A 26,746-nucleotide genomic window follows, 5' to 3' on the forward strand; every position below is an offset into this window, starting at 1 on the left:
ACATATCTTGTAAATACATCTAAATAGAATGATGTAACCTATGAAGATTATGAATATTGAAATACAAGACTAAAGAAACAGAAAACATAATGAGTAAATGTGCAGTTACAAGTACATAGTGAGAAGAAAAGAGAAAGCAAGAGGTACTGTGGAAAAGTGAATGTATAAAATTATCAGAAAATGTTTTATGCATTTACTTACTGAACAACAGTCCCTAAATTTCCGTGCATCCGGAGCTGACGTGAAATTGAGACCCCACTCACAGTCATACCAAGGATCTCGCCAGTGCACAAAACAATCTGTGGCAGGGCAAATAATAGTTCCTAAAAAGAAAAAGAAAAATTCAAAATTCTGATTATATTTTATTTCTTATGATAAAATAAACTAGTGATGCTTTTGAATTTTTGTTCAAGTCAATGGTATACTCATATTTTAATGAACAGTTACACATCTAAATAAATTAGTTGTTTGACATTTCAAATCTTACCTCCAGTTGAATTATTTTTTTAATCTCATTTGAAAATATCAACTTATGTGTTTCAAAAGAGCTGATGTGGCATTTCAGATGAAAAACTTAAACCATAGCATGATTGCCAAATATAGCAAAAATGTTTGTCAGCATGTTTCATTTATGAAAAATGTGCAAAAACATGGTAATATTTTTATAGATTTTGTCATTGTTATCAAAATGATTTTGATTTAAACTTTAAATTTCATTTTATTCCAATATTGTTCCGAGTAACAAAAATCATCCAATGCAAATTCAATAGATGTACAAAACAAATTGATGAATGATTCTATATTTTTGAAGCCTTACTGCAATACTGAGGACAAAGGGCTAGAGCAGTCCTTGACTTTACAAATAGCTTGATTGGCATCCTAATGATTGTCCTCATGAGGTATGCAATAAGAAAGGAAACAGATTTGCTTGAAGTTTAAATTCTGAAGTACATGACTTGAATTTCAGTAAAAAAATGTCTTAGTTTAAATAAAGTATAATCAGTTAAAGATTTCAATGAGTTGGAAACCTGAGAAAGTATTTAGCTCTGAGAAAAATAAAGAGTTAATTAAAGATTAAACCATAAAGAAATAACCGGGATCCATAAAATTATTCAAAACAGAATGTGAAGGTAAGATTAGATATTCTTAGTATGTAGTATAACCAATCAATACACAGGAGATATAACATAATCTTGAGAAGATTGATTATGAATAAAAGATTTGTAATTTTAAAGGAGCGGTTAGAGTAAAAATCAATATCATTTAGAAAATCTAATCATTGGCATAAATGTTAAGCCTTAGAAATAGTTGGATAAAATTTCGACAAAATAATGTGCAAAAAGCAAACTAGATGCATAAAGAGAACTTATAGAAGTTACTGTATGCATAAGAAAAACAGAAAGAAAGATAATGCAAAAAAAAAAAAAAAGTTTCCTATTCAAAGCACTGAAAATACCATTGAAAGATTAGAAAAATAAACGGATTATGCAAGATGGGCAAAATAATATTGTGAGAATATTGTTTTTAAAAGAGTTGTGAAATTATGACTTGGTATAAGGCTAATCTAAGATAGATATTATTAGATCAATTTGAATAAATAATAGATTTAATTGCTAAGTTAAATGGGATAGAAAAAGAATAATAGATTGAATGGCAAAACTCAAATCGCAACGAATGACATGTACTTTGCTGTGATTAGGAATGTAGTTGCCTGGTAAGCAATGGATATATTACGAGAGACCTGTCAATGGGCATGTCATTCTCATTAGGTGTTTTTTAATGTCTAATATCATTATTTCAATAAATCTTTTATGTATAAATAATGATTAATACATAGGTGATATTAGCAAACATGTCTAAAAATGCTAATTAGGTTTTCATATATATTGATCTGCAACTGAAATGTCCACTTCCCATAACCAAAATTAGCAAGAAGCAAGAAGAAAAGTAAAATTTTAAATCTCATAGATGAAAATGTAACTAAAACTTCTAAAATAGTTTATTAAATTTTTGTCTCACTTTAAAGTATTTTTCTTTTTTCTTTGTAATTTTTATTAAATAATGTTCTAATAAGCTATAATTATTTGTAGGATATGGCTAAATTTTAACTTCTGTTTGCAAATACATAAATTCAGAATATAAATTATAACATTTCCTTCATGTGATACGTTAATTTAAACCAAGAAAAAAAGTAAATGTTATTAAAAAACTTCAACTGTAAATAATTAGCAAATTATTTTTGCATTGTTTGAATATAATCAATGCATAAAATGATTTGGTATTTATGCAAAGCAGATATTAACTGTTATTGGCTAATGTACAAATTCTTAATACTGGTTACTTTTTCTTACAATCAATACATCATCTGTGCAAGATAAAATGATTAGTTTGCTAATATAAAGGCAACAACTGGGCAGCATGATTAGAGCATTGGAGAGAATGCCTTGCTGTATTTATTCTCCCTGCAATCTGAATTCAAATTCTGTCAAGGTCAACTTTACTTCTCCATTTTTCAGGGTCAAAAGAATGCCCCATTCTAGAGTAGCAGATTAGTGTCTCGGTTTGATGGTCAAATAAGATGCCTAGCAGTATCTGTTCTGGTTCTTTGCATTTGACACAGTATCAGTAGTGATGTTACTGATGCCAACTAGTATTAGCCCAAGTCAGTGACCTTTATCTTAGATATCATTAGTGGCTTCAAGAGGGAAAACTTGAATGCATGAAAAGCTCTAATCTTCTGAAAAAATCTAACCCAGGCCAGTACATGCACATGCAACTGTATGGTCAATCTTGACTAATGAAAGTCCTATCAATATATCTTAATTTCTACTTTGCACATTACTTTACATTAGGGTCCTTGTACAGTTTCAGTAGCTCCTCACTCAATCTTTCTCCTTTCTGGTGAAAGAGATCCTCTCTCCCCACTCCCTCCCCCTCTCTCATGCGCGCGCGCGCACACACAAATGAAAAAATTCAAATAATAGATTATTCCAAATATTTAATGAAACAATACTATAACCATTAGCTCATATCAGTTCAGTAAATTTCCTAGAAACTGAGTAGTTAGAATTCTTTCAAAAACCTTATTTTGAGATTTAAACAGTGTATGAAAGTGTGTTCCTCTCCAAACCATGAATCTAGAACCTTAAAATAAGATTGAAATTGACTGAAAAGGGGATGGAAAGGCAATAAGTAATTCATGTACAGAGAAGAATTTCAAGAAATTAGCTCTGAAATGTTTTCCTTCAATTGCCAACTTTTGTATGTACATAAACATTAAGATAGATGTTAAGATTTCTTCACATTTTATCAGGGCAACTTTGTGAATTTTAAGATGTCTACAATTTATTGAGAAAGAAAAGAATATTAATAACACAAGACAACAGATTTTTTTTGAAATCTCAATTGCATAAGATTTTTTCTACTAATTCTTACTGTTTTTAACCTGCTAAATTAAAATCTGAAAATGATTATGTTCTACATGCTCTAGTTTTCCTGCAAATTTAAATTCTGCATTCTAGCCATTTTCAGTCATTTTAATTACTTATACGTTTATGTTGTCAACAGAGACATTAAAATTATTTTCTTTCCCTTTTAGATATGATCATGACTACAAAGAGACATCAATGTACCAACAAGCTGGATACTTTCTGTTACATTTGTGGATGCTTCATGCTTATTCATCAAAGGTACAATATAGCACTAAGTGTGCTTAGGACTTACTCTTGGAGACCAAAACAAGAAATGGACTCCATGTATTGTGTGTCATAACTGCGAGGAAATACTACATGACTGGACAAAATGGTAACATAAGGGTTTTCCTTTCAGAATTCTTATGACCTGGCAAGAACTGAAGAAGCACACAAATGACTGCTATTTTTGTCTTGTCAATACAAAGGGTATTGGCAAGAAAAAAATAGACAAAAAAAAATCTCATGTCCTTAGTACTCACTCAGCAATCCGACCTCTCTGCACTCTGATTAGCAACCAATTCCAGGTTTTAAAAGATTTTCTCCATCTGACAATGTGGATAGCAACCAAGAGCAAGGGACTGATGGAAGTCAAGAAATACTTTCAGAATCCAATGATCCTTTTTATAAAATGCACCATAAATGTTCAATAATATTGAGATCTGGGGACTGTGATGGCCAGATAAGATGCTCAACTTCACTAGAATGTTCCTTGTGCCATTCAGTAACAACTTTAGCAGTGTGAATCGGTGCATTATCATCCTAAAAGATTGCATTTCCCTCCGGAAACAGTTCCACAAACATTGGATGAATTTGATCAGATAAAATGCTTAAATAGTCTTGACTATTAATTCTGCCATGAAGGGAAGCCATTGGGCCAGCAGATTTCCATGTTTAACAGTTGGAAGAAGGCAGTCTGGGTCAAATGCTTCTTTTGGCTGCCTCCACACATATACTCGGCTGGTAGTTGGAAATAAGGTAAAGGATGACACATCCGAGAAAATAACATTTTTCAACTGCTCTAGGGACAAATTCTGTAGGTTTTTATTCCACTCTAAATGCTTTGCAACGTTTGCTTTTGAAAGTAGTGGTTTTCTGATGGCAGCCCTCCTGTGAAATCCAGAAAGTGTTTTAAATTGTGTTCTTGAATAAATTTTTACTATTCTGCATTTTCTTTTTTATTACCCAGCTAATTTAAAGAGTTTAATCACATATTTCTCCTGATAGATTATGATGTCAATGTGATGAAGATAAAATTTTGAGATTTTGAAATACCTTGATTGCAAAAATGTTAGAGCATCTAGAAAATAACCAACTTCAGATCTGAAATCTATGCACTCAAATTAGGTAATACCAAGTGTTGATAGCAATGCAACAAAAAATTTGTTGGCCAGTATTATCTGTTAATCAATATACACACACACACACACACACACACATCATCATCATCATCATTTAGTGTCCATTGTCCATGCTGGCATGGGTTGAAGAGTTTGACCAGGGCTGGTACACTGGAAGGCTGCACCAGATCCCAGTCTGATTTGGTATTGTTTCTACAGCTGGATGCCCTTCCTAATGCCAACCACTCTGAGAGTGTAATGGGTGCTTTCACATGCCACCAGCATGGGTGCCATTTGTGTGACACCAGTATCTGCCATGACTGTGATTTTACTTGGCTTGATTGGTCTTCTTCTCAAGTACGACATAATACCAAAGGTCTCAGTCATTGCCTCCGTGAGGCCCAACACTCGAATGGAGCTTTTCACATGCCACCGGTATTGACCACTTTGTCTCTGTGAGGCCCAATGCTTAAAAGGTGCTTTTTACGTGCCACTAGCACAGGTGCCAGTTATGTGATACCAGCATCAGCCACAATATATATATATCATCATCATCATCATCATCATCATCATCATCATCGTTTAACATCCGCTTTCCATGCTAGCATGGGTTGGACGAGTTGACTGAGGACTGGTGAACCAGATGTCTACACCAGGCCCCAATCTGATTTGGCCGAGTTTCTACAACTGGGTGCCTTTCCTAACGCCAACCATTCTGATGGTGTAGTTGGTGCTTTTACATGCCACTGGCACAAAGGCCAGTCAGGCAGTACTGGCAATGGCCACGCTCAAAATGGTGTATTTTACGTGCCACCTGCACAGGATCTAGTCCAGCAGCACTGGCAACAACCTCGCGATGATGTCTGCTCAAGTGCCACCAGCACAAGTGTCATGAAAGCGACGCTGGTAATGATCACACTCAAATGGTGCTATCTACATGCCACTGGCACGGAAGCCAGACAGCTGCTCTGGCAACGCTCACACTCGAATGGTACTCTTAGCGCTCCACTGGTACAGGTGCCATCACAATTTCGCTTTCACTTGCCTCAACAGGTCTTCGCAAGCCAAGTTTAGTGTCCAATGAAGGAAAGGTACACATAAGTGGGCTGGCTACACCCTGGCAGAGGCCTCGGATTATGGTCTCACTTGGCTTGCCGGGTCTTCTCACGCATGGCATATTTCCAAAGGTCTCGGTCACAAGTCATTGCCTCAGTGAAGCCTAATGTTTGGAGATCATGCTTCACCACCTCATCCCAGGTCTTCCTGGACCTACCTCTTCCACAGTTTCCTTCAACTACTAGGGTGTGGCACTTTTACACACAGCTATCCTCATCCATTCTCACCATATGACCATACCAGCGCAATCATCTCTCTTGCACACTACAACTGATGCTTCTTAGGTTCAACTTTTCTCTCAAGGTACTTACACTCTGTCGAGTAAGCACACTGACATACACATCCATTGGAGCAGATTGGTTTCTTTCCTTGTTAGCTTACGCATGTCCTCAGCAGTCACAGCCCATGTTTCACTGCCATGTAGCATGGCTGTTCATACACATGCATTATACAGTCTGCCTTTTACTCTGAGTGAGAGGCCCTTTGTCACCAGAACGGACTCTCTCATTGTTAGACCATACAAATGATTTGTTTATATTGATCAAATGTTTGTGTTCACATAAGCTCACTAATTCCATCAAATTGACATTACCTGTACAGGTGCACCATGTGCCACATGTCAGATGACAAAATGGTCACAAAGCAACACGAAATGGAGTGTTTTGCTGAAGAACACAATGCAACGTTCGGTCTGGAAATCGAAACCACAATCTCGCAATCATGAGTGCAACACCCTAACTGCTCTAAACCATGCAGCAAAAAGGTACTTCCATTATAATGTACTTAAAATTCAATAGACTGAGAATCAAAAGTGGCTTGGACTAAGATATAGTTAAAACGTAAGAAATATCATCAAGAGGACCTAACTCAGCAATATATGACTCTTGACTTTTTCAGCATATGAAGATATCAAATCAAATTTGCTGGTTAGTGTTTTTATTAAAAGATACATCAGCACTTTTCACTTGAAAATTACTAACAGGCTACATTATAATTAATAAGATAATACACAGCTACATTTGCTTCAAAACCAACATTTGATATTTTATATAGTGAAATTTCATTGAGATTATAAAGCTTAAGAAAATTTATAAATGTAGAATTTATATAAGAAAACATCTGATATATTTCTAGGAAACTTTGCCCTGTTCTAGGGTGAAGCAGATGTCCATGAGACAAAATACTAGTTGGAAGAAGCAAAGAAAGACAGTTTAGGTGAAGATAGCAATGTTCAGAGAAATAGGATTCATCTCAGAAAAGGAAAAATAGGCTCTATAGTTTGCATGTTATTATAACATTGGATATTTGCTTAGAAAAAAATGCAGATCAGAATGTGAATGAGCATGACATGCCTGCTCCGTGTGCTTTGTATAAAATCAACTTATACAAGTGGTTGTATTTTCTGATGTTGAAAGGGAAGTTTTGCGACCTTCATTAAGTGGCATTCTTATGTATGACCATTATGAGAGGTCAACAAAGATTCTCAGACTAACGTTTGAAGGAAGTGTAAAGGCTTTAGTTGTACATTTTGCCTAAGGAATAGTAGACGTATTTACACATTTCCTTGTAGGTAAGTAGTATCTACGTTTTAGTGCTGGTAACTGACACTAGATTGTCATGATATTTTTCCCAGTCCCCAACACACACACATACACACACTTTATGATGAATAAATATCTTAGTTTGTGAAAACTGTCATATTTGCTTAGAGTATTGAAACTGAATGCAAAGGATGTCTGACTGTAGAAGTTGGAGCTGAACGATATAATGTCATCTTTGTAGAGGCGTGTATGGTTAGAGGCATAAAAGTGCATAAAATAGAATCAGAGATATAATCTGAGCAGATAAAGAAGTTGGTAGAGAAAGTGTTGACACACATTGCAATGAGGTAGGCAAGTTGAAATATATTTGTTATGCCCTAATATGATTGTAGTTATGGAATTACATGGAGATGTGCATATGTATGTAAATATGTATGTATGTATGTATGTATGTATATGTGTAGGCAGGTTTTAGATATGCATGCATGCATGTAGATAAGTATGTACATATGCATGCTTACTTGCCAGCCAACCAGTCTAAATATACATGCACATGTATACGTAATGGAAAGGATCCATGAAGATGTAGGATGGATGAAGGATGATCTTAGGCTGCTGAGACTTGCATAAGAGATAACAAAGGATAATTGGCCTTACACAGTACTCAGAAAGACTTGCCCAGCCTTGCTAGCATATTATGACTCAGGTTGCTAACTCATAATGCACATAATATAGACCCACCTCCACCCAGATGATTGGGTCACTTACCCAAGCTACTTCCTATTGATATCCATTCCTTGTTTTTACTTCCAATACTCCCCACACATACTCCTTGTTCATATCCATTTTTCAGTTTCCCCCACTTGTAACCTCTGACCTCAGCTATTTTCTATAGACATCTATTCTTCATTCTTACCAAACACAACCCCATCCAATCCCATATTATTCTGCAGATGTAAGCAATGAAAACAAATCTGTTACTATATGCTATATTTCCATCTGTGTATTATTAGTCACCATTCTCTCTTCTCTGAACTCAATTAGTATGAGTGTATATAATTCTTATTGTATACACTCATACTGACCATCCTTGTTCACCATTCACAACCTTCATCTCCTATATACACCTGACCTCTTTCACAGGTTTATATCAATTTCACTCTCCTCCAACTATCTTACATCCTGACTCACCACTCTCCTTGATTCTTTTGTATCCACATTATATACATCCCATATACATCTCTTGGCATGTCAACATCATGATAAGTTCTGCCAACTTGTCATCACTGTATTTACTTCTTTTGGGTTCCTACTGCAGTTTCCCTCATTCATATGGGTGAAACTGGAGGTATGAATCTTCTCTACAAGGTAATTATGAATCTCCCTTACAAACAGCAAACTTGTTCCTACTCTCCTCATCATACTTTAACCTCTCAACAACTGCTTAAGGCATCCACCCAATCTCTTAACTTGCCAAGTAAAAAGCACCTAAATACACCCTGTAAAGTTATTGATGTTAGAAGATCACCCAACTGTAAAAATCATGCCAAAACTATGACACTGGAGCAAGACGTGATCCTCTGACCCATTGGATCCTGTCAAAACATCCAGACAGAAGACACTAAGTGATGATGATTATGATAATGATATACATACATATATGTATACACACATACACATAAACACACACACAAAGGAAATATCTGATTAATAAAACTGTGGGTGAGAAATAAGGTAAAACAATAAAAAACAAAATACTTTGAATCTTGATCAACTGAAGTAAGATGTATTGATATTTCACTACAATAACTAGATTGCATGGAAAAAATGTTTTAATTTCAGTAATTAACTACGAGAACTATTCCTATAGTTTCAGTTAATTTGGTGCAGCCCTTTTTAGTTACTCTTTTTTCTTTTACCAGTTCTATAATCAAATAAATAAGGAATAAAGAATTCTTCATAGGAAAATTATGATACCAAAGAAGTAATTGTTTTGTTGGCAATACATTTGAATTGGTCTCTCAAAGTGTATTCTGATACCTTTTCATGTAATATTAATATACCAACAGAATACTAATCATTTTTGGAAAAGATTATAGGCAATGAAATGATATTTATTAAGAAATAATAGCATATCTATAAATTTACATGTTTTCTTTCGAAATTTATTTCATGTACATCTGAAGTACATTTATCTTTTTTTAATAAGTGCAGCATTTGGAAATGGAAATTGGTCTCTCATTTTCTCCTTCTACTTTATACATTTATGTCCTTTCTAATAAAACCTAGAAACTAGAACTCAAGAAGAGTAACATACAAAATTGCTTATATCCAGATGCTTAGGTACTTACCTGGCTGGACTATTTTAACATCAAATATTTTCTCCACATGTCGATTGTAAGCAGTTATTTGAAATATTGTGTCCGGAGTATCTTCAATACAGGATATGTTCACAGGCACCACATCATCTGATACACGTTCCCATCGCATGTACTCCCCATCTCCATGAACCCGAAATACTTCAGCCCAAAGCCTGCAAAACAGAAGAAAAAAGTATTTATGTAAAATAAAGGACTGCAAAATTTGTAAAGAATAACAGCAATTGTCAAGTGCATAGAGCATTTAATCAAATGTTAGAAATTCATCTTAGTAAGAGTAATTATGTATCTCAAATTTTGTGAGCTAAAGTTCTGTTCTAAAGAGTTGCCTAAAATAAGTACTTGAGGTCATTATTATTGTCAGATTAGTAAAAATATTTAAAGCAGAGCATATAGTCTATGAAGAAGCAAAGATAAAGTTCAGCCGCACATCAATATTTTTTCACTAACACTCTAACCATAATAATTCCTTTCTCAACTAAGAAGAAAGAAGTGTTTTTCGTATAAAATAATGCCAGGATGGTAGTTTTAAAACGTTTATAACAAAGGATTTAAAAGATAATGAAGTATAAACATAAGGTACTGAAAGACATTTTTGAGAATAGTAAGTTTAAGAAAACGATTGAACTAAACTATAATTCTATCACTTCTGACTTCCTTTAATCAATTTAGTCTACACTATTTTTGTTCACCAAGTCTATTTAACTTTTCCCAATATTTGACTATAGTTTCATTGTTTTATTATTTCACTTTTCACAGCCAATGCAGTTACACTTATATTTCTGTTAGCTCATCCAAAATAATCCAATAAATAATATTTATCTAATTGATTTCCAGAATGTTGTAGTAAACTTGTATTCAAATTGGTTGATGTTAGTTGTTCTAGACATCCCTGCTCCTTTTACATCTCCCTTTTCTGTTTCCTGGTTTATACCAAAATATTGTAGGTTTGAAAATATTTGTATTTGATTAAAAAATTCATGGTATTATCTGCTTGCAGATTATGTCCGTATCAACAGTTGATTTTGATACTCAATGGAGTTCTCATTTTATTTGCACTTAAATTATGCACAAGGTATATGACAAGGATCAATCTAGTTTTTCACCAATTGCTGCTTGTTATTTGATTTTACAACTGAAGTTCTTTTGTCGTTCTGCAATACACAGCTGACATCAATAATATAACCTACATTTATTACAGAAACATAATTATTTAGTAACAAATAGACTCAACAACTCACTAGACATCTTCCAGTCTGCTCAAACTTTAGATACTATAATAGAATATCAGCACTTTTCTTTAGCCACATATTTGGTCAGTTGTATACACTGTCTCTTATACATTATTTATAACTTCAGATTCATATATATATATATGTGTGTGTGTGTGTGTGTGTGTGTGTGTGTGTGTGTGTGTGTTACATTCTTTGAAAAGACATAATCAATGAGACAATAAATGTAAATGTTTGTTCCAAGCAATATGGTAAACAGAGTTCACTGAAATATTTGTGTTTGTAAATAAATATGTCAAGCATCAAGCAAAAATATTATCTATTTAATATATTTAACTAATAAACCTCAAATATTTTTTTTATCTGTCTACAGAGAAAATATTCTAATATGTGATAGATTTAGAAATTTCATTGGACAGTGTTTCAACTGTTTATATAACAATATGAAAAGTATATCCTTTAAGATATGTTTGATGCCACTAATTGAAGAGGATGTATTTATATTTCAATGGGGTCGGGAATGTTCAAATGATTAATTCTTCAATTTTTTTTTCTCTGATTAAGCTAATCATTAAGTGTTCTTTTGTATACTGGTAAAATAAATTACTTTATAGATTATATTTCACACAAAAACCTTTTGAATAATCAGTAAATAGTAAACTAGGTTTCATTTGAAAAAACAATCAGTCAAAGCACTTTCTAAATTAAAGATATCTGAAATATTTGAATAGACAGTTACTATTAATGTATCTTTCAATTAGTTAGTTCAAAAGAGGAAAGGCAATGTTCACAGCTTTTATTAACTGCTACAAGCTGAAATAAGGAAATAGGTGGATATGTTCAAAAACTTTAGAATAACATACTGTATATCTTATATTAAAAATTTTCTTTAGAAGCTTTATTTTCAGGAATTACAATACATAAATAATGCAATACATAAATACATGAATAATGCACACCTTTTTGCAGAACAGCACAGCTACAATTATCTCTGCCCACGCCCCACAAGTGGGCCTACCAAATGATCAAAAGGACCATTTTTATGATACCCATCTACAGGCTACCTCAAAGATAAGTGACAATGACCTCATCTTTGCGGCTGGAGGTTTTAATGGGCATGTTGGGTGGCAATCCAGTATCTTTACTGGTGTACACGGAAGCCATGGTATAGGCTCCCAAAATGATGAAGGAAATAGGCTACTGGAGTTCTGTGATGCATGTAACCTTTTAATCTGCAACACTAACTTCAGACAGCCACCTGATAACCTATCAATCAGGTGACTCTGCTAGCCAGATTGATTTCATTCTCACCAGACCGCGGGACACAGGGTTGCTCTTAAATACAAAGACCCTCTCAGGTGAAGAATGTACCTCTCAGCATACACTAGTCATTAGTGTGACTTAAGACTCGAGGCCAGAAGGATGCCAAGAAGCAGACGAATCCAGAAGAGAAGGATTTGGAAGCTAAAGAACCCTTCACATGGTCAGAAATTTAGGGACATCCTCATCAAGAAATTTGATGAGAGGGAGGAGGAGCTACAGACCTCGGACATAGAAGGCAGCTGGAAATTCCTATGAGACAGCTTACTGAGTGCCACAGGCCAAGTCTGTGGATGGTGCAAAGTTCCTTCCAGACCTAGAGTAATGTGGTAGTGGAATAATGCGGTAGACAAAGCCATTAGAGCCAAGAAACAGGCCTGGAAAGCTTGGAAGGGTGGGGTAGTAGGGAACTGTTCCAGATAGCCAGAAGGGAAGCTGGGCGACAGGTATAGATAGCCAAGGATGAAGCAGAAAAGAAGTTTGCCAAAGTCCAGCGATATGAGGACCAAAGAGCTGAAGCATTTCAGATTGTAAGTCAGTGTGGAGTGGCTGGCATTAGAAATGGTATCCAGCAGTAGAAACATTGCCAGATCAGATTGGAGCCTGGTGCAGTCACTGGCACTCCAAACCTCAGTCAAACCAGCCAACCCATGCCAGCATGGAAAACAGACGTTAAATGATGCTGCTGCTGGTGCTGATAATGATATTACAAAAGAAACTACCAATGAATAAAATCCAACAAAATAAACAACTGATCAAATTGACTCAAAAGTGAAAGCAATTTGATAAATAAGTCACATCGTTACAATTTATATGAATGTGTTGATTGTATGGTTGTTCACAAAAGAGGTAAAAAAAATGCAATTGATGTTCTTTTTTAATCCCCAACCCAAATAGCAGTCAGAAAGAAATTCTTGGTTATTTGGTTTTAATTTAACTTGGAAACAAAACAAATCCATGTAATGAAATAATTCTTGAATGTGAAAGCATTTTTGGATCAATGGAAATTGCTAGTTTTAAAGAAAAAAGAAACACTCAGAAATATAAATTGTCAATTTAAATAAGGTATTGCTTACATTTAAATGTTACAAAAAATAATGTAAAACACATGTTCTCACTTCAGAAAAGTATGGAATCATAACATTTTTTAGACTATGTCTCTCATTGTTAAGCATTTCAAACAAAAGAATAATATTTAGGGAAAATTTTTTAATAAATCAGAAAAGAAAGTAAGAAAAGGAGAAAGATTTAATATAAAAATCAAATCTCTTTCTAAAATAGATATAAAATAATTGTTTAAAATATCTTCAGGTCATTTAATATCATTCATAAACAAAATATTAAGCAAGAAGGAAACTATACCATTATGAGGTAAACAATCAACAAAGATGAGATTTAATATCTAGCAAATAGTTCAACAAGAGGCATATAATACAGGAATAATAATACATAACTGAAAGTTCTAAACAGAGTATATCATCACATGTGCTACACGAAATTTTAACTTTAAAGTAGAACATGCATTCTCTTTTTTCAAGTTTAAACACAATGGGATTTGTCTATAGCAAGATTAAAAGAAAATGACTAGTATAGATCCTGGAAAACACCCAAGTTATATATTTTCCATAATCTAGTTATAAGAAACACGTTGAAACTAAGACTGCAGCATAATACAGTTCTATATTTAAGAGATGAGGAATTAAGTACATTATTGACGGATATTTGTCCTCATCTTGTTTGTTGTTAACACAACATTTCGGCTGATATACCCTTCAGCCTTTATCAGGTGTCTTGGGGAGATTTCGATATTATTATTATTATTATTATTATTATTATTATTCAGGTCACTGCCTGGACACCACAACCTCCTAAGCAGACTGAGTGCAGATATGAACAGCATATGGGAACCGGTATTAAGGAAGGATAGGAAAATATTAGATTTATAAACCCTAAAATAAACTCCATAATTGCCGACAGGCATAGTGGTTAAGAGTGCGAGCTACTAACCCCAAAATTCTGAGTTCGATTCTAGGCAGTGACCTGAATAATAATAATAATAACAACATAAAAAATTACCCTAGGAATGAGAACCAGGTTCAAAATTTCTCCAAGACACCTGATGAAGGCTGGAGGGCATATCAGCTGAAACGTCGGGATAACAACAAACAAGATGAGGACAAATATTTGTAAATAATGTAAATAATGTGCAGCAATTGATATCTATGAAACTTTTGGCAAAATTTGGCTCGTAAAATCTTTTCTCTAAGCCATCTCTTATAGATTATACTTCAGTCTAATCTTATGAAACTTACTTTTCACTGACAGGAAAACCATTCCTGCTTACATCAGTGCTGCTATAGTGACTATCCACCCTCTCAGATCGATTCTTCTAGATGGTTGGAAGGTCAAAACACGTTTGTATGTTTCATGTATGCATAGTGTCTATAGCATAATGCTGTTCCTGAAACTTTCAGAATGTATTGAGTACATTTTATTGTGGAAGCAAAACTAGAGTGTTATGTCTTCAATCAGACTAGATGGCCCTCTCAAACCAATATTGTAATAGATGCATTTTATCATGGTACAACGCTTTGCTCTACAGTATCTCTATTTGTTCAAAGAAATGTAGCCAAAAGTGAAAGGAGCAGAGAGAGAACCAGAGTGAGTGGGAGTATGGAAGAATGCTTTGGACAAAAGCATGGTGAAGAAGGTGGCAGAAGAGAGGATCAGTGTTGAAAGCCGGTAAGAAAGAAGAAACAGTCATGGCAGAGAGTAATGGAAGACAATGTTGGTAGATACATCACTACAGTCTTTGACTGTTCTTCATTGGAATATCAGAATGTCATAGATGGTTAAGCCATAGGGTCATTAGTTTGTGTATTATAACTGGTTTAATGCTATGTTTGACTCTCAACAGCTAATCAAACTATTTGTTCTAAGTAACACAAAGTCTGGAGAGTTGAGTTAAATACAAAAACTCACTCAAGTAAAACTTAGAGAGGATACACTATATCATGCTGAATTATCCCAAATATACTGAAACAGAAACTTCAGTACTCTTATGACCAAATAAATTAGCAGACTTATCATTAACATGCTCTTCATCAGTTACCATAAACTCTACACATTTTAACCTTTAAATCCAACAGTAATAACAGAAACAACAGATATTCAATTCTTTCATTAATAATTAACTTACCTAGAAGACAGTTTTAGCATTAATTGGTTGATATTTTGAAATTTTGATAGATAAAAAGTGACATCTGTAACCAAAAATTTATCTAAATCAAAAACAATTTTGATTTATAATCAATATTCAGCATATGTTCAGATACATTAAACCTTGTATTCAAAATGTCAGTAGTTGATTCTTTAGCAAGTTTATTCCAAATAATAAACAAGTTAATGAATTTGCAGTTTTGTTCTAGAACAAAGTGATTATTCTTGTGATAAGCAGATCAAAAACAGTCTTTAAAAAAAATGGTCTTTTACAGCATTAGTAAATATGTAATACCACCTGCTAAATTACAGTTGCTCTCAACAGGGTGCTTTATTTTCAGGTTTTTTAAACACAAACAGATATGTATGTCAATCTTAGTATAAAATATACAATAGGGGAGGGTAACTGACCATGACAATAGGCAACATGCTGTACTGAAGAAAACTCACTGTTTTGGACAAGCAAGACAAAAATAATACTGAGGGGATTGATGTTGACCAGGATGTTATTATTTCTTCTTTCTCTCTCTCACTATGCTTGCTTCATCTTTTTCCCAGCCCTTCTCAATGCTTTACATGCTTTGCAATATCACACTTTGTATATAAGAGAGAATTGCTTTGTTACTAAGAGAAGTATTGTATTTATTCCTACATAATGTTCACATCCCCACCCATCATATTTTTAAATCTAAAAATTATGGGTGCATATTATACATGAGAACTTAATGTTACCCATTTTTCCATGTGTAAGTACTTAACCATAACTTATATCGATTGTCAAAGCTAACCAATATGTATTGAAGAAATTGAATCACTATGATATAGTTAGATTTTTGAATGATAGTGACACTTCATTAAATGTTCGTCATATCTTATAAATGTGCCATAAGATCAAATCATATAAGTGTGCCCATAACATTATATCACTCAAGGTTGTTTACCTTATGTGATACTATCTTATGAGCATACCATTGTTGTTTACTATTTTACTAATAAATCAAAATAATTCAGATAAAAATGGTGAAATGGAAACTGCAAAATTACAAAGTGTACTTATTTTCTGTATATACACTACGACATATTTCAGATTGTGTACATATGCTGCTACAAGAACATATAAACCTTAAAATTTTGTTTTTCAGTGACCAACATGTATAATAAGGTAATAACACAAAGTTATTCCAGCTGTAAACATCTGATCAATATATCATTTAATTCAAATATGAATTAGAAGCAGCACAAGCAATATATATTGTTTAATATTTAATATACATAATATTTACATTAAAAAATTTCTGCTTATTTTAAATAATTTTAACATTATATTACATTATATATACACATTGCATAATTAAAAAATACTTTTGTTCTTTCATTCCTCAACGCTATCATTAAAATCATTTAGTTAACTTATTAAGCTAGTGTTGTTGAAAACAAGACACATTTGATTTCTTTGCTTAAAGTAACCATTACAAAAAAAAAATGAAAGTAAGGCAGTTTATAACTGGAGACATATGTCTGGTTTTCAACAAGAATTAAACAAAATCAAGACGACCAAATGTATATAATGAAATTCAGTCATATTTAACAGAGAATCCTCAATACCCAAACTTAGAAATCAAAACAAACTTTCAAAAAAATAAATAGAAATAAAAAGTGCTTCATAATATTTGTTTTGGTAATATAAGAAATGTATGTCATTTTTTTACATTTCCCATCCCATTAATGCTGATTTCACTTTTTTTAGATTATTTCTCAAAGATTATTTTAAAGAAAAGTTAGACCATTTATACATGTAACATATTTTTCTCAAGCATTTAATTGCCATATATAGTGACAAGCATTATACATGAGTCTGTATAAAATATAAATAAATGTGATATTAGTTCACTGGTGTTATACATCCACTTCTTTCTCTGACTGCTATACTTTTGCAATATTGATTAGACAACCCACACACACACACACACACTCCTCTTTCAGCAAATTCTGAAGTAGAATTTCTATGAATTTCTCTTCTTGGTGAAGTCAGTTATGTTGTTATCATACTGGACAAATATTATGAAAATAAATGTCCTGATTTACACCAATATTGCGGCTTTGCAATTTAAACACTTTACATCTTTTATTCTCACACTGTAAAACATAAGCAAACTTCTTACTTCCAGTTTTCCTCCTTACCAAGTATACCTGATGTCTAACTTCTCTAAGATATTTAGTACTGATCCTTTCTTTTCCCTTTTTACCATTCTTTCCAAGTCTGTCTTCTAGTTTTTTTAGTGCTCTTTTCAATAGCATAGCACCATTATATTTTCTGCTTGATTCTGCTTCATTGCCGTTGTGCTGCCTGTGACTATACTATGCTTAATTATGTTTTCCCATTTCTCTACTTCAATTATTGTATCCATTTCTGTACAATAACCCTTGTTACTCCTACCCCAAAGTTATCACCTATTCAGAAGTATTTGTTCCTGTATTCTTTGCTTGTGAAGAGCCTGGTTGATGCTTACACATCTTACTGTCTCCTTTCTCATACCTTTACAATATCTCCAGACATTCATTTCTTTGTACTAATGTTAAGGTGGCAGTCCTAAAATTTTGTACCAGACAAGAAGGAAGTTCTCGCCTTGTCAGAAGTAAGTTTTCCTGTAACAGTGCGTGGTTTGTGATTGGCTTGATGTTTATTTGCACCTGAATCATTTAGTGGAGTTATTTGAAGATGGTCAAATTTCTCCTCTGTATCTGCACATATACTATTAACATTTGCCTTGAATTCTGTGACTGTCATGTTTATTTACATGAGTTTAAAAGTCAGCATGCAAATGCATGTGTGTCAATGGAATGAGTTACCTTACTTGAATTATCAAAGCCACTAAAATAAAAATAAACTACTTAAAAGAACCCTTGTGCAATCCCAATCAAAATGCTTTATTAGTATTTACTGATATCTTCAGTTTTTTTACAATAAAATATTTGTAGTATTGATTAAAAAATAGCAATATTATCTTTTCCATAAAGCAGTTTTCACATATTAGTAGTTTAAAAGTGTAATATCTTTTTCTAAACGATATAGATTTTCATCTGAAGAAAACTTTGGAAGCATCAAGTACTGAAAACTATGCAGCAGATCCTGAACTAAGATTTTTTAATGAAATAGTAGTCTCAAAGACATTCTTTCAGATAGCATTAATTAACACTTATAATAAAAAGAAAATTCCAAAAGAATAAGCATTTAGCTGACATAAATTTAAAATGAAGCAGTAACAAATGAGGTCTTTCAAAACAGAACTCAGTGAAAAAGTTGAAAGGGTATCACTATTTATGAATGTATCACTACACAGTATATATCATAATAGATGATAGAATACCCAACCATATCATTTCTTTCTCATCTTCCCCATACCCATTGTATTATCATTGTTATCCTGCTAGCTGGTCACCCCACCCTGCTCACTTCTGCAATATTCTATCTTCCTTAACTTACGGCATATAGTTCGTCCAACCTTTAATCCTACCCAAATTTTACAGTCTGTCTCCCCATCCACTCATTTTCTGCTCCCCATATAATCTTGCCAAAACACCAACCCTCCAACTTCTACTCATTTTGTGCTCTGTGGGGTCACATGAGCATTTCATTCTTAATATCTACTTCTTTGTAGCTCCTACAGATCGTTTTTTTCTTTTCTTTCTCTCCCCTTTCAACCAAATGTGAATAGACATGCAGATCCTCTACAAGAACCTGCTCTAACTTCCTCTTCTCATAGTTTAACCCCTTATTCCCCTAGCATGAAGCTGACACCACACCTTCCTCAGGGTTCAAAGTCCTGAAAGTTGCTTGCCAACCTCAGTAGTGCATGTGACACAAAAAAAAGTGTACCCAGTACATACTGTTAAGTATGACATTCGGAAGGACATCCAGTCATTGTGACCATGCCAAAGCAGACATTGGAACATGATGCAGTCCTAGGACTCATCAGATCCTGTCAAACTGTCCAACCCATGCCAGCATGGAACATGGATGTTAAACAATGATGATGATGGTATATATATATATATATATATATATATACAGGGGTCAGACAAAATAATGGAAATACCTAGCATCATAGTTGCGTAATTTTGAAATATCTATAAAACTGTCAAAAGCTTGTTTATTTTTATGTTTTTTTTATTTATTATTAGTGTTGCTTAATATGCTTTGCTAAAATTGCTGTTTCTTTTCAGATATCATCAGAAAAAGGTAATTAAAATTCATTAAAATGACTGATATATCGGACTTTCAAAGAGGTCAAATTGTTGGTGCTTGTATGGCAGGTGCTAGGGTAACGGAAACAGCTGAAATGCTTATTGTATCAAGAAGTACAGTCTTGAAAGTAATGAAAGCCTTTGAGAAAGAGGGAAAAACCTCCTCATCAAAAGAAAACTCTGGAAGAAATCCAAAACTTTCAGATAGGGACTGTCAGACTCTTACACAAATTGTTAGAAAGGACCACAAAAGAATAGCTCACAAAATTACTGCAGAGCTTAATAACCACCTTGAGAACACAATTTCCACAAAAACTGCTTGCTGGGAGCTGCACAAAGCTGCATTTCACAGGAGGGCTGCCATAAAAAAACCACTACTTTCAAAAATAAACATTGCAAAGTTTTTAGAGTAGAGTAAAATCCTACAGAATTGGTCCCTAAGCAGTGGAAGAAGGTTATTTTCTTGGACAAGTCATTCTTTACCCTATTTCTGACCACCAGCTGAGTATATGTGTGGAGACAGCCAAAAGAAGCATTTGACCCAGACTGCCTTCTTCCAAATGTTAAAAATGGAGGAGGATCTGTGATGATCTGGAGGGTGGGGTGCAGATCTTGGAAATCTGCTGGCCCAATGGTTTCCCTTCATGGCAGAATTAATAATCAAAACTATATCCTGATCAAATTCATCCTATGGTTGCAGAACTGTTTCCGGGGGAAAATGCAATCTTTCAGGACGATAATGCACCAATTCACACTGCTAAATTTGTTATTGAATGGCATGAGGAACATTCTAGTGAGGTTGAACATCTTATCTGGCCACCACAGTCCTCAGATCTCAATATTATTGAACATTTATGGTGCATTTTATAAAAACAAGTAAGGAGTTGATATCCTCCACCATCATCACTACAAGAACTGCAGACTGTTTTAGCTGAAGAATGGACAAAAATTCCTTTGGAAACAATTCAAACTTTGTACGAGTCCATACCTCATAGAATTCAAGCTGTAATTACTGTGAAAGCAGTCCTACCCCATATTAAAATAAATTTGTTTGAAATTTTAAGGTGTTTCCATTATTTTGTCCAACCCCTGTATATATGTGTGTGTGTGTGTGTACAGGGTGGGGCACAGAGGACGAATGTGTTTGAAAAATTTACAAAATCATTAATTTTAGCTACAAACAAATTTTATTGGCTTCAATGTGTTCATATTGAATTAACATTTGTCAAAATTAAGTGGGCAAAACAACATTTATCATGTCGTGTCCGTTTTCATTAATACGTTTCTGAAGGCATTCTCGGAAGTTGACTTCCACTCTCTCCAGCATTGCTTTCTTGATTTGGATGACTTCTACGTGAATATCTTCCTTCAAATTATCCAATGTATGGGGCTTGTGTGCACATACATGTGTCTTGAGGTTTCCACACAAGGAATAATCACATATGGACAAATCAGGGGACCAAAGAGGCCAAGGAATGTCAGCAAACCTGGAAATGTGGCAGTCACTGAAGAGAGGTCGAAGAACGTCCATTGATGCTCTGGGTGTGTAGGCTGTCACCCCAACCTGCTGAAACCACACACATCAATATGCATACATTTTCATCATAATTCAGGCACAAAGAAGTTGTTTATCGTGGAACCTTGGACAAGAGGTCACAGTGACAGCATTTCCATTATCGTCTTCAAAAAAGTAAGGACAAATGATGGCAGCTTTTCCAACAGTACACCAGACTATCACTTTTGGGCTGTCTAGTGGTTCTTCATGCAGTTCTTTCAGGTTTTCAAGAACCCAATAACAATAGTTCAGTTGATTCACCATGCCATTGAGATAAAAATGAGCTTCATCACACATTAACAAAATAAGGTTGTCATTTGCCTCAAAAATTGCTTCCATCTGACGTGTTAAGCTATTCTACATAGTCCCATGATCTCAACTGTTACCCAATGACCTATTTGTACAGGTGGAAATGTAGGTCATCATGCAAAATACACCTTACCAATTGATTACTGATGCCAAGCGCAGTAGAATGCCTACAAGCAGAGCGATTCAGACTCCGTATCAAAGCTTGTCTGACATGTTCCACATTTTCCAGGATCCATACCATATGAGGTGCCCCCACCGGACTCCTATTCATTAGTGTACTTTGTGTATGAAATGCATTCACCGAATGTAAGATTGTGTTACAGGTGGGAATAGCCTGATTTCAGTGAATGTTGAAGTGGTGCCAAAACTCATGTTGAACTGCAGTGAGAGACTTGTTATTCTTCACATAACTGTCATAGGTGCAGGAGTGGCTGTGTGGTAAGTAGCTTGCTTACCAACCACACGGTTCTGGGTTCAGTCCCACTGCATGGCACCTTGGGCAAGTGTCTTCTACTATAGCCTTGTGAGTGGGTTTGGTAGACGGAAACTGAAAGAAGACCTTCGTATATATGTATATATATATGTATGGGTGTGTATATGTTTGTGTGTACATACAAACACTTATATATGTATGTACACACACACACAAACACAATCCAGTGTATATAATTATCCCAAAAGAACTGGAACATAGAACTTTCTATTCTATACAAGATTTAAATAAAATGAAATATGCATACACTTAACTAGTACTTATTAAACCAATCTATTAATGACTATAAAGTAGAAATGAAAAAAGATCAGATATTACAATAATGTTAATTAAACATAAAATAAAATACTAACTACAATTACACCAGCCATCCCACATAACATTCAATCCAACAGTGCCAGAAGTATCAAAAAATCTATTTAAATGATGCTTGAATATAACTAAAAGTAATGACAAAAAACACAAACATACTGGATATGCATTAATCACCACAAAATATCAGAGGATATACACTTCCAAATGAATAGCTGCATAAAAAGTAAATGCATATAATCAGCTTGTAACAAAACTTGATTAATACCTAAATCTCACAACACCCACCTGTCTCCCAAAAAATGGGTATTTGTAAATGAAAATTACAACAAATAATTTTCAGAGTGTACAAAGTATGATTATATTGGAATTTTATATGAAAATAAAAACTGGTGGAATAGCATACATACATACCGACACACATCACATTTTGGTGGGGAAAATTTATTTTACAACAAATTCCAATATTATCAGAATCTATACCATCTGAAGTATATCTGTAGAAAATTTCATTAGAAAACATCCCTTTGCTGAAAGTTATGAAGAAAGAAATTCATTGGGGCACATATGTGTAGGTATGGTGTAGCTAACTTTGGTTGGCAATTGTATACTATTGTTTATGAGTTACCAGAAGTAAACATGTATTATTTTAAATAATTAATACATTATATATATATATGTGTGTGTGTGTGTGTGTGTGTGTGTGTGTGTGTAAATATATGTATGAATGAATGTATGGCTGTAAGCATTGTGAGTGAGTCATTTTTGCTACGACGATGATGATGATGATAATGATGACAATGATAATAACAGATGAGGCATGTTATTCCAAATATACAATAGAGAAAAAAATGCTTAATAGTTGAGACGATGATAGTCGAATAATTGCTTTCTGGACAGGAGGTAGATGAGGTTAGTGAAATGGATGAATACCTGTTCATAATGATGTATGGCAGCATAATTAAAACTAAATGTAGGAGGATATCACATTTGTAATAGTGTATAGGAAAACTGTGACTAACTGAGACTATCCATGCAATTAGAACACAATTATTCCTTTTAAGAGTGTTTAAAAAACCAACAAGCATAGAGGATAAAAATCAGTTTAAATATTTCAAAAATATAGAATATGTAGCATTTGATGTGCATCTGGCCTTTAAGTCAACTGGCAAAACTCAATCACCAAGGCAAAAAGTGATCAATGTATGTAAAAATAAAGGGAATGTTGAGGGGAAAATAACTGAGAGGAATGTTCTGCACTCAAAATGTAAATGCAGTAGGGTTCCACATCTGTAATACAGTTAGCTAAAAATTAACTGATTCTTCATGCAATGACAAGAAAAAAACTTCCTCTGATTAAATAATAAACAAAACATTAGTTAAAGAAGCAAGAGGGAAAGTTAAAATCAGAACGAAAATGAAACTGATGTTAAAAAAAAACCCCAAAAAACTCGAATAATTATAGTTAGAAAAAGGCAAATGCTAGTGTATATAACAAATAATAACTATTTATCAAGAATAGAATGCAGCTTTATACTTTTGGGTGAATAATTTTCAATATATAATACAACAAAGAAATAAAGAATAAGCTAATGAATTTGATTGCTTAAACATGAAATGTTAATTATTTCATTGCAAAACATCAGACTAACAAATATAATTGATTTAAATACATTGAAGCTTAGATGCCAAATCTAAAAGGTAAGAAAGAAATGGGATGCCACGAGAGAGAGAAAACTAATTGAACTAAATTTATGGAGAAGGATAGAATGGAAACTAATGAAATAACATAAAAAGTAATGTAAAATTATTAAAAAAAAGATGAAATAAGTAAAAAATAAAATGAAATTTGCAACAAGAGAGAGAACTAGTTAATAAGGAAATGAGAAAGGAAAAAGGTAAGAAAAAAGTGAAAAACATCAAACAACTGAGAAATAATAAAAGCAATTTAAGCTTGTTTAAAATAGAAAGAAAGAGGGAAAGTAAAGAGAATGATATAAAAGTGAAAAGAGAAGAAAGTGGAGGAGGAAGTAATGGTTGGGAGTTGTGATGTGTATAGAGGTTGCAATGTCAATGATGATGAATAGAAAGCATTCCACTAGAGTGGTTGTAGATGTGGCAGCAAACATCACCCAATGAGGTTATGACAGTACCAAGCAAAGAGACCAGCAGAAATGCGCTGAAAATGGGATCAATAATTAGAAATCAAGAACAAACACATGTTGTTCCCCTTTACTACATTTTTCACATTACTCCTCAGTTTTATAGTATAGTTTTTTTTTTTTCTCTCTTTCCCTCACTTAATCTGTTCTCAATTCTAGGAGGAGAAATTTGCTTTTATTGTTGCTATCACTATCATCAAAGCTGAAGCAATAGTAGTTATTGTTCATGTACAGCAGCAGATTTATCAGCTAGTGCCTTTATTAATGCAATTGTTATATGGTTCTTCCTCAAAGTAGTAATTGTAGTAGTATTAGTACTGGTTGCAGTGATTGCAGAGATGGCTGTTTTTGTTTTTGATAATAGAATTTGAAATAGGAAATTTTTTGTTAATTCTTTCCTTTAAAATTCTCCTTTTACATTAGTGGTCATCAAATTTTCCAGTAAAGAAAATGGAAAGCAGCAACAGTTTTAGAGATTTATTAAAGTTTCTGTTTTTATTGCAAACCAAATCTGTTGATAAGTCACATAAAATGGTGAACTCTAGTTTTCAGTTGTTCTCTTGAACTGCTATAAGACTGAATTGGTAACTCATTAAGGAAAATTATAAAATTGCTGAAAGTCTACAGTAGTGTAGAGACAGGTTTCTCTTCCCTTGTAAGGAGGAGAAAGTACTGCTAGCTCTATAAGACATTTGCTTATGCAAAATATTTGCACTTTTTAGTACATGTAAAGCATCTATTTCTTGGTAGATAAAAAAAAAGACAAAAAAAGAAAACTAATAATTCTAGTAAATACTGTGATTTCTCTGTTCATAAATGAGATCATAACTAAATACTATGTTTTTTTAATACTGAGGTAAAATTGTTAATTTCATTAGCAGACAATCATTTTGAATTTCTCAACAGTCTTTGTATTATACTCATTAACAAAGTACTATACAAATACATAGTAGAAAAGTAGTACCATTCATACTTCATGGATCAAAGGCAAACTACCAGTAAAGTAAATGTTCCAATATATGCTGTTATTGTTAAAATTATTCACAACACTGTAAAAATAGTATAAAAATATGAGATAAAATTGGTCGTCAATTAATTATGAAGAGAAACTTGCACTTCATTTTTAAACTGTAAAAAAATAAAAACTTCAGTTTCAACTTGCTCTATCTAGTCATCCATTTCAGTAATCATTCATGTAATCAAGTCAGGCCCTGATCAAAACTTATTTATCTTCATTGTGCAACTGATTGCTGATTATTCATGATAATATATCTTTAAATAAACTATTGGCTTAGATTTTATTACTTTGATTAAGTATATTAAAATGTTGTTGGATGACACTTTTTTAACCTTACTGTAGAATAATGTTCTGAAGGATTTTAGTTGCTTTTATTTATGTAGGATTTTAGTAAGTTTTAATTAAGTAGAATTCTGGATTAATTTAAAAGAAATTAGCAAACACAAAATAATATTGAAATGCAAGCACATATCAGATGGCTAAACTGTTAATAACAAATAAATAATTAGAAAAATATAAGAAAATTTCAGTTTGCTTCAGTAGGAAAATATTTAAAAATCTTTCTGAAATAGACCATAGAAAAATCAAAGTTAGGAATAATGTGTAATTAATATTCATATATTGAATATATTTCATTTAAATCTATTATCAGTTTGTTTTGAGAATATTACTAACAGGAAGGACTAACACTATGAATTGATATACGAGTGCTAGAAAATATGAAATATTTGTTTATTGTGATCAATAAATAAATGTAACGGAAGAATGAAAGACCTAAAAGTATTCATCTGCATCATTTTTATCAAAATATATTTTTTCAAATAAAACAATTAAGCTTTTAATTACCAATTAAAAATATAATGAGAAAATTACAGATTTTAACTAAACAGTTTTAAAGCAAATCTTTGTCATCAACATCGAAATAGTTTAAATCCATTTTCTATGGTATCATCATAAATGATAGCTTACTACAAAGTGCATTATTTAAAACTACCTCCATCATGCTTGACACATGTGTTAAGTGTGTGAGCAGTGA

At 33.2% G+C, this 26,746-nt stretch overlaps 1 protein-coding gene across 5 annotated transcripts in view; it reads right to left on the reverse strand.

The window, feature by feature from the left end:
• Positions 1–26,746, reverse strand: part of LOC106871954 (protein still life, isoform SIF type 1) — a 903,947-nt gene that overhangs the window by 630,509 nt on the left and 246,692 nt on the right. For all 5 annotated transcript variants that reach the window (XM_089349425.1, XM_089349426.1, XM_089349429.1 and 2 more), the window contains 2 exons: positions 9,819–10,000; positions 202–323 (listed from right to left, as the gene is read on the reverse strand). In XM_089349425.1, coding sequence (XP_089205551.1) covers positions 202–323; positions 9,819–10,000 — 304 coding nt within the window. The remainder of the gene's footprint in view (positions 1–201; positions 324–9,818; positions 10,001–26,746) is intronic.

This window comes from Octopus bimaculoides, chromosome 3, assembly GCF_046866305.1.
Source record: "Octopus bimaculoides isolate indiv1 chromosome 3, ASM4686630v1, whole genome shotgun sequence".
Taxonomy (NCBI): Eukaryota; Metazoa; Mollusca; class Cephalopoda; order Octopoda; family Octopodidae; genus Octopus; species Octopus bimaculoides.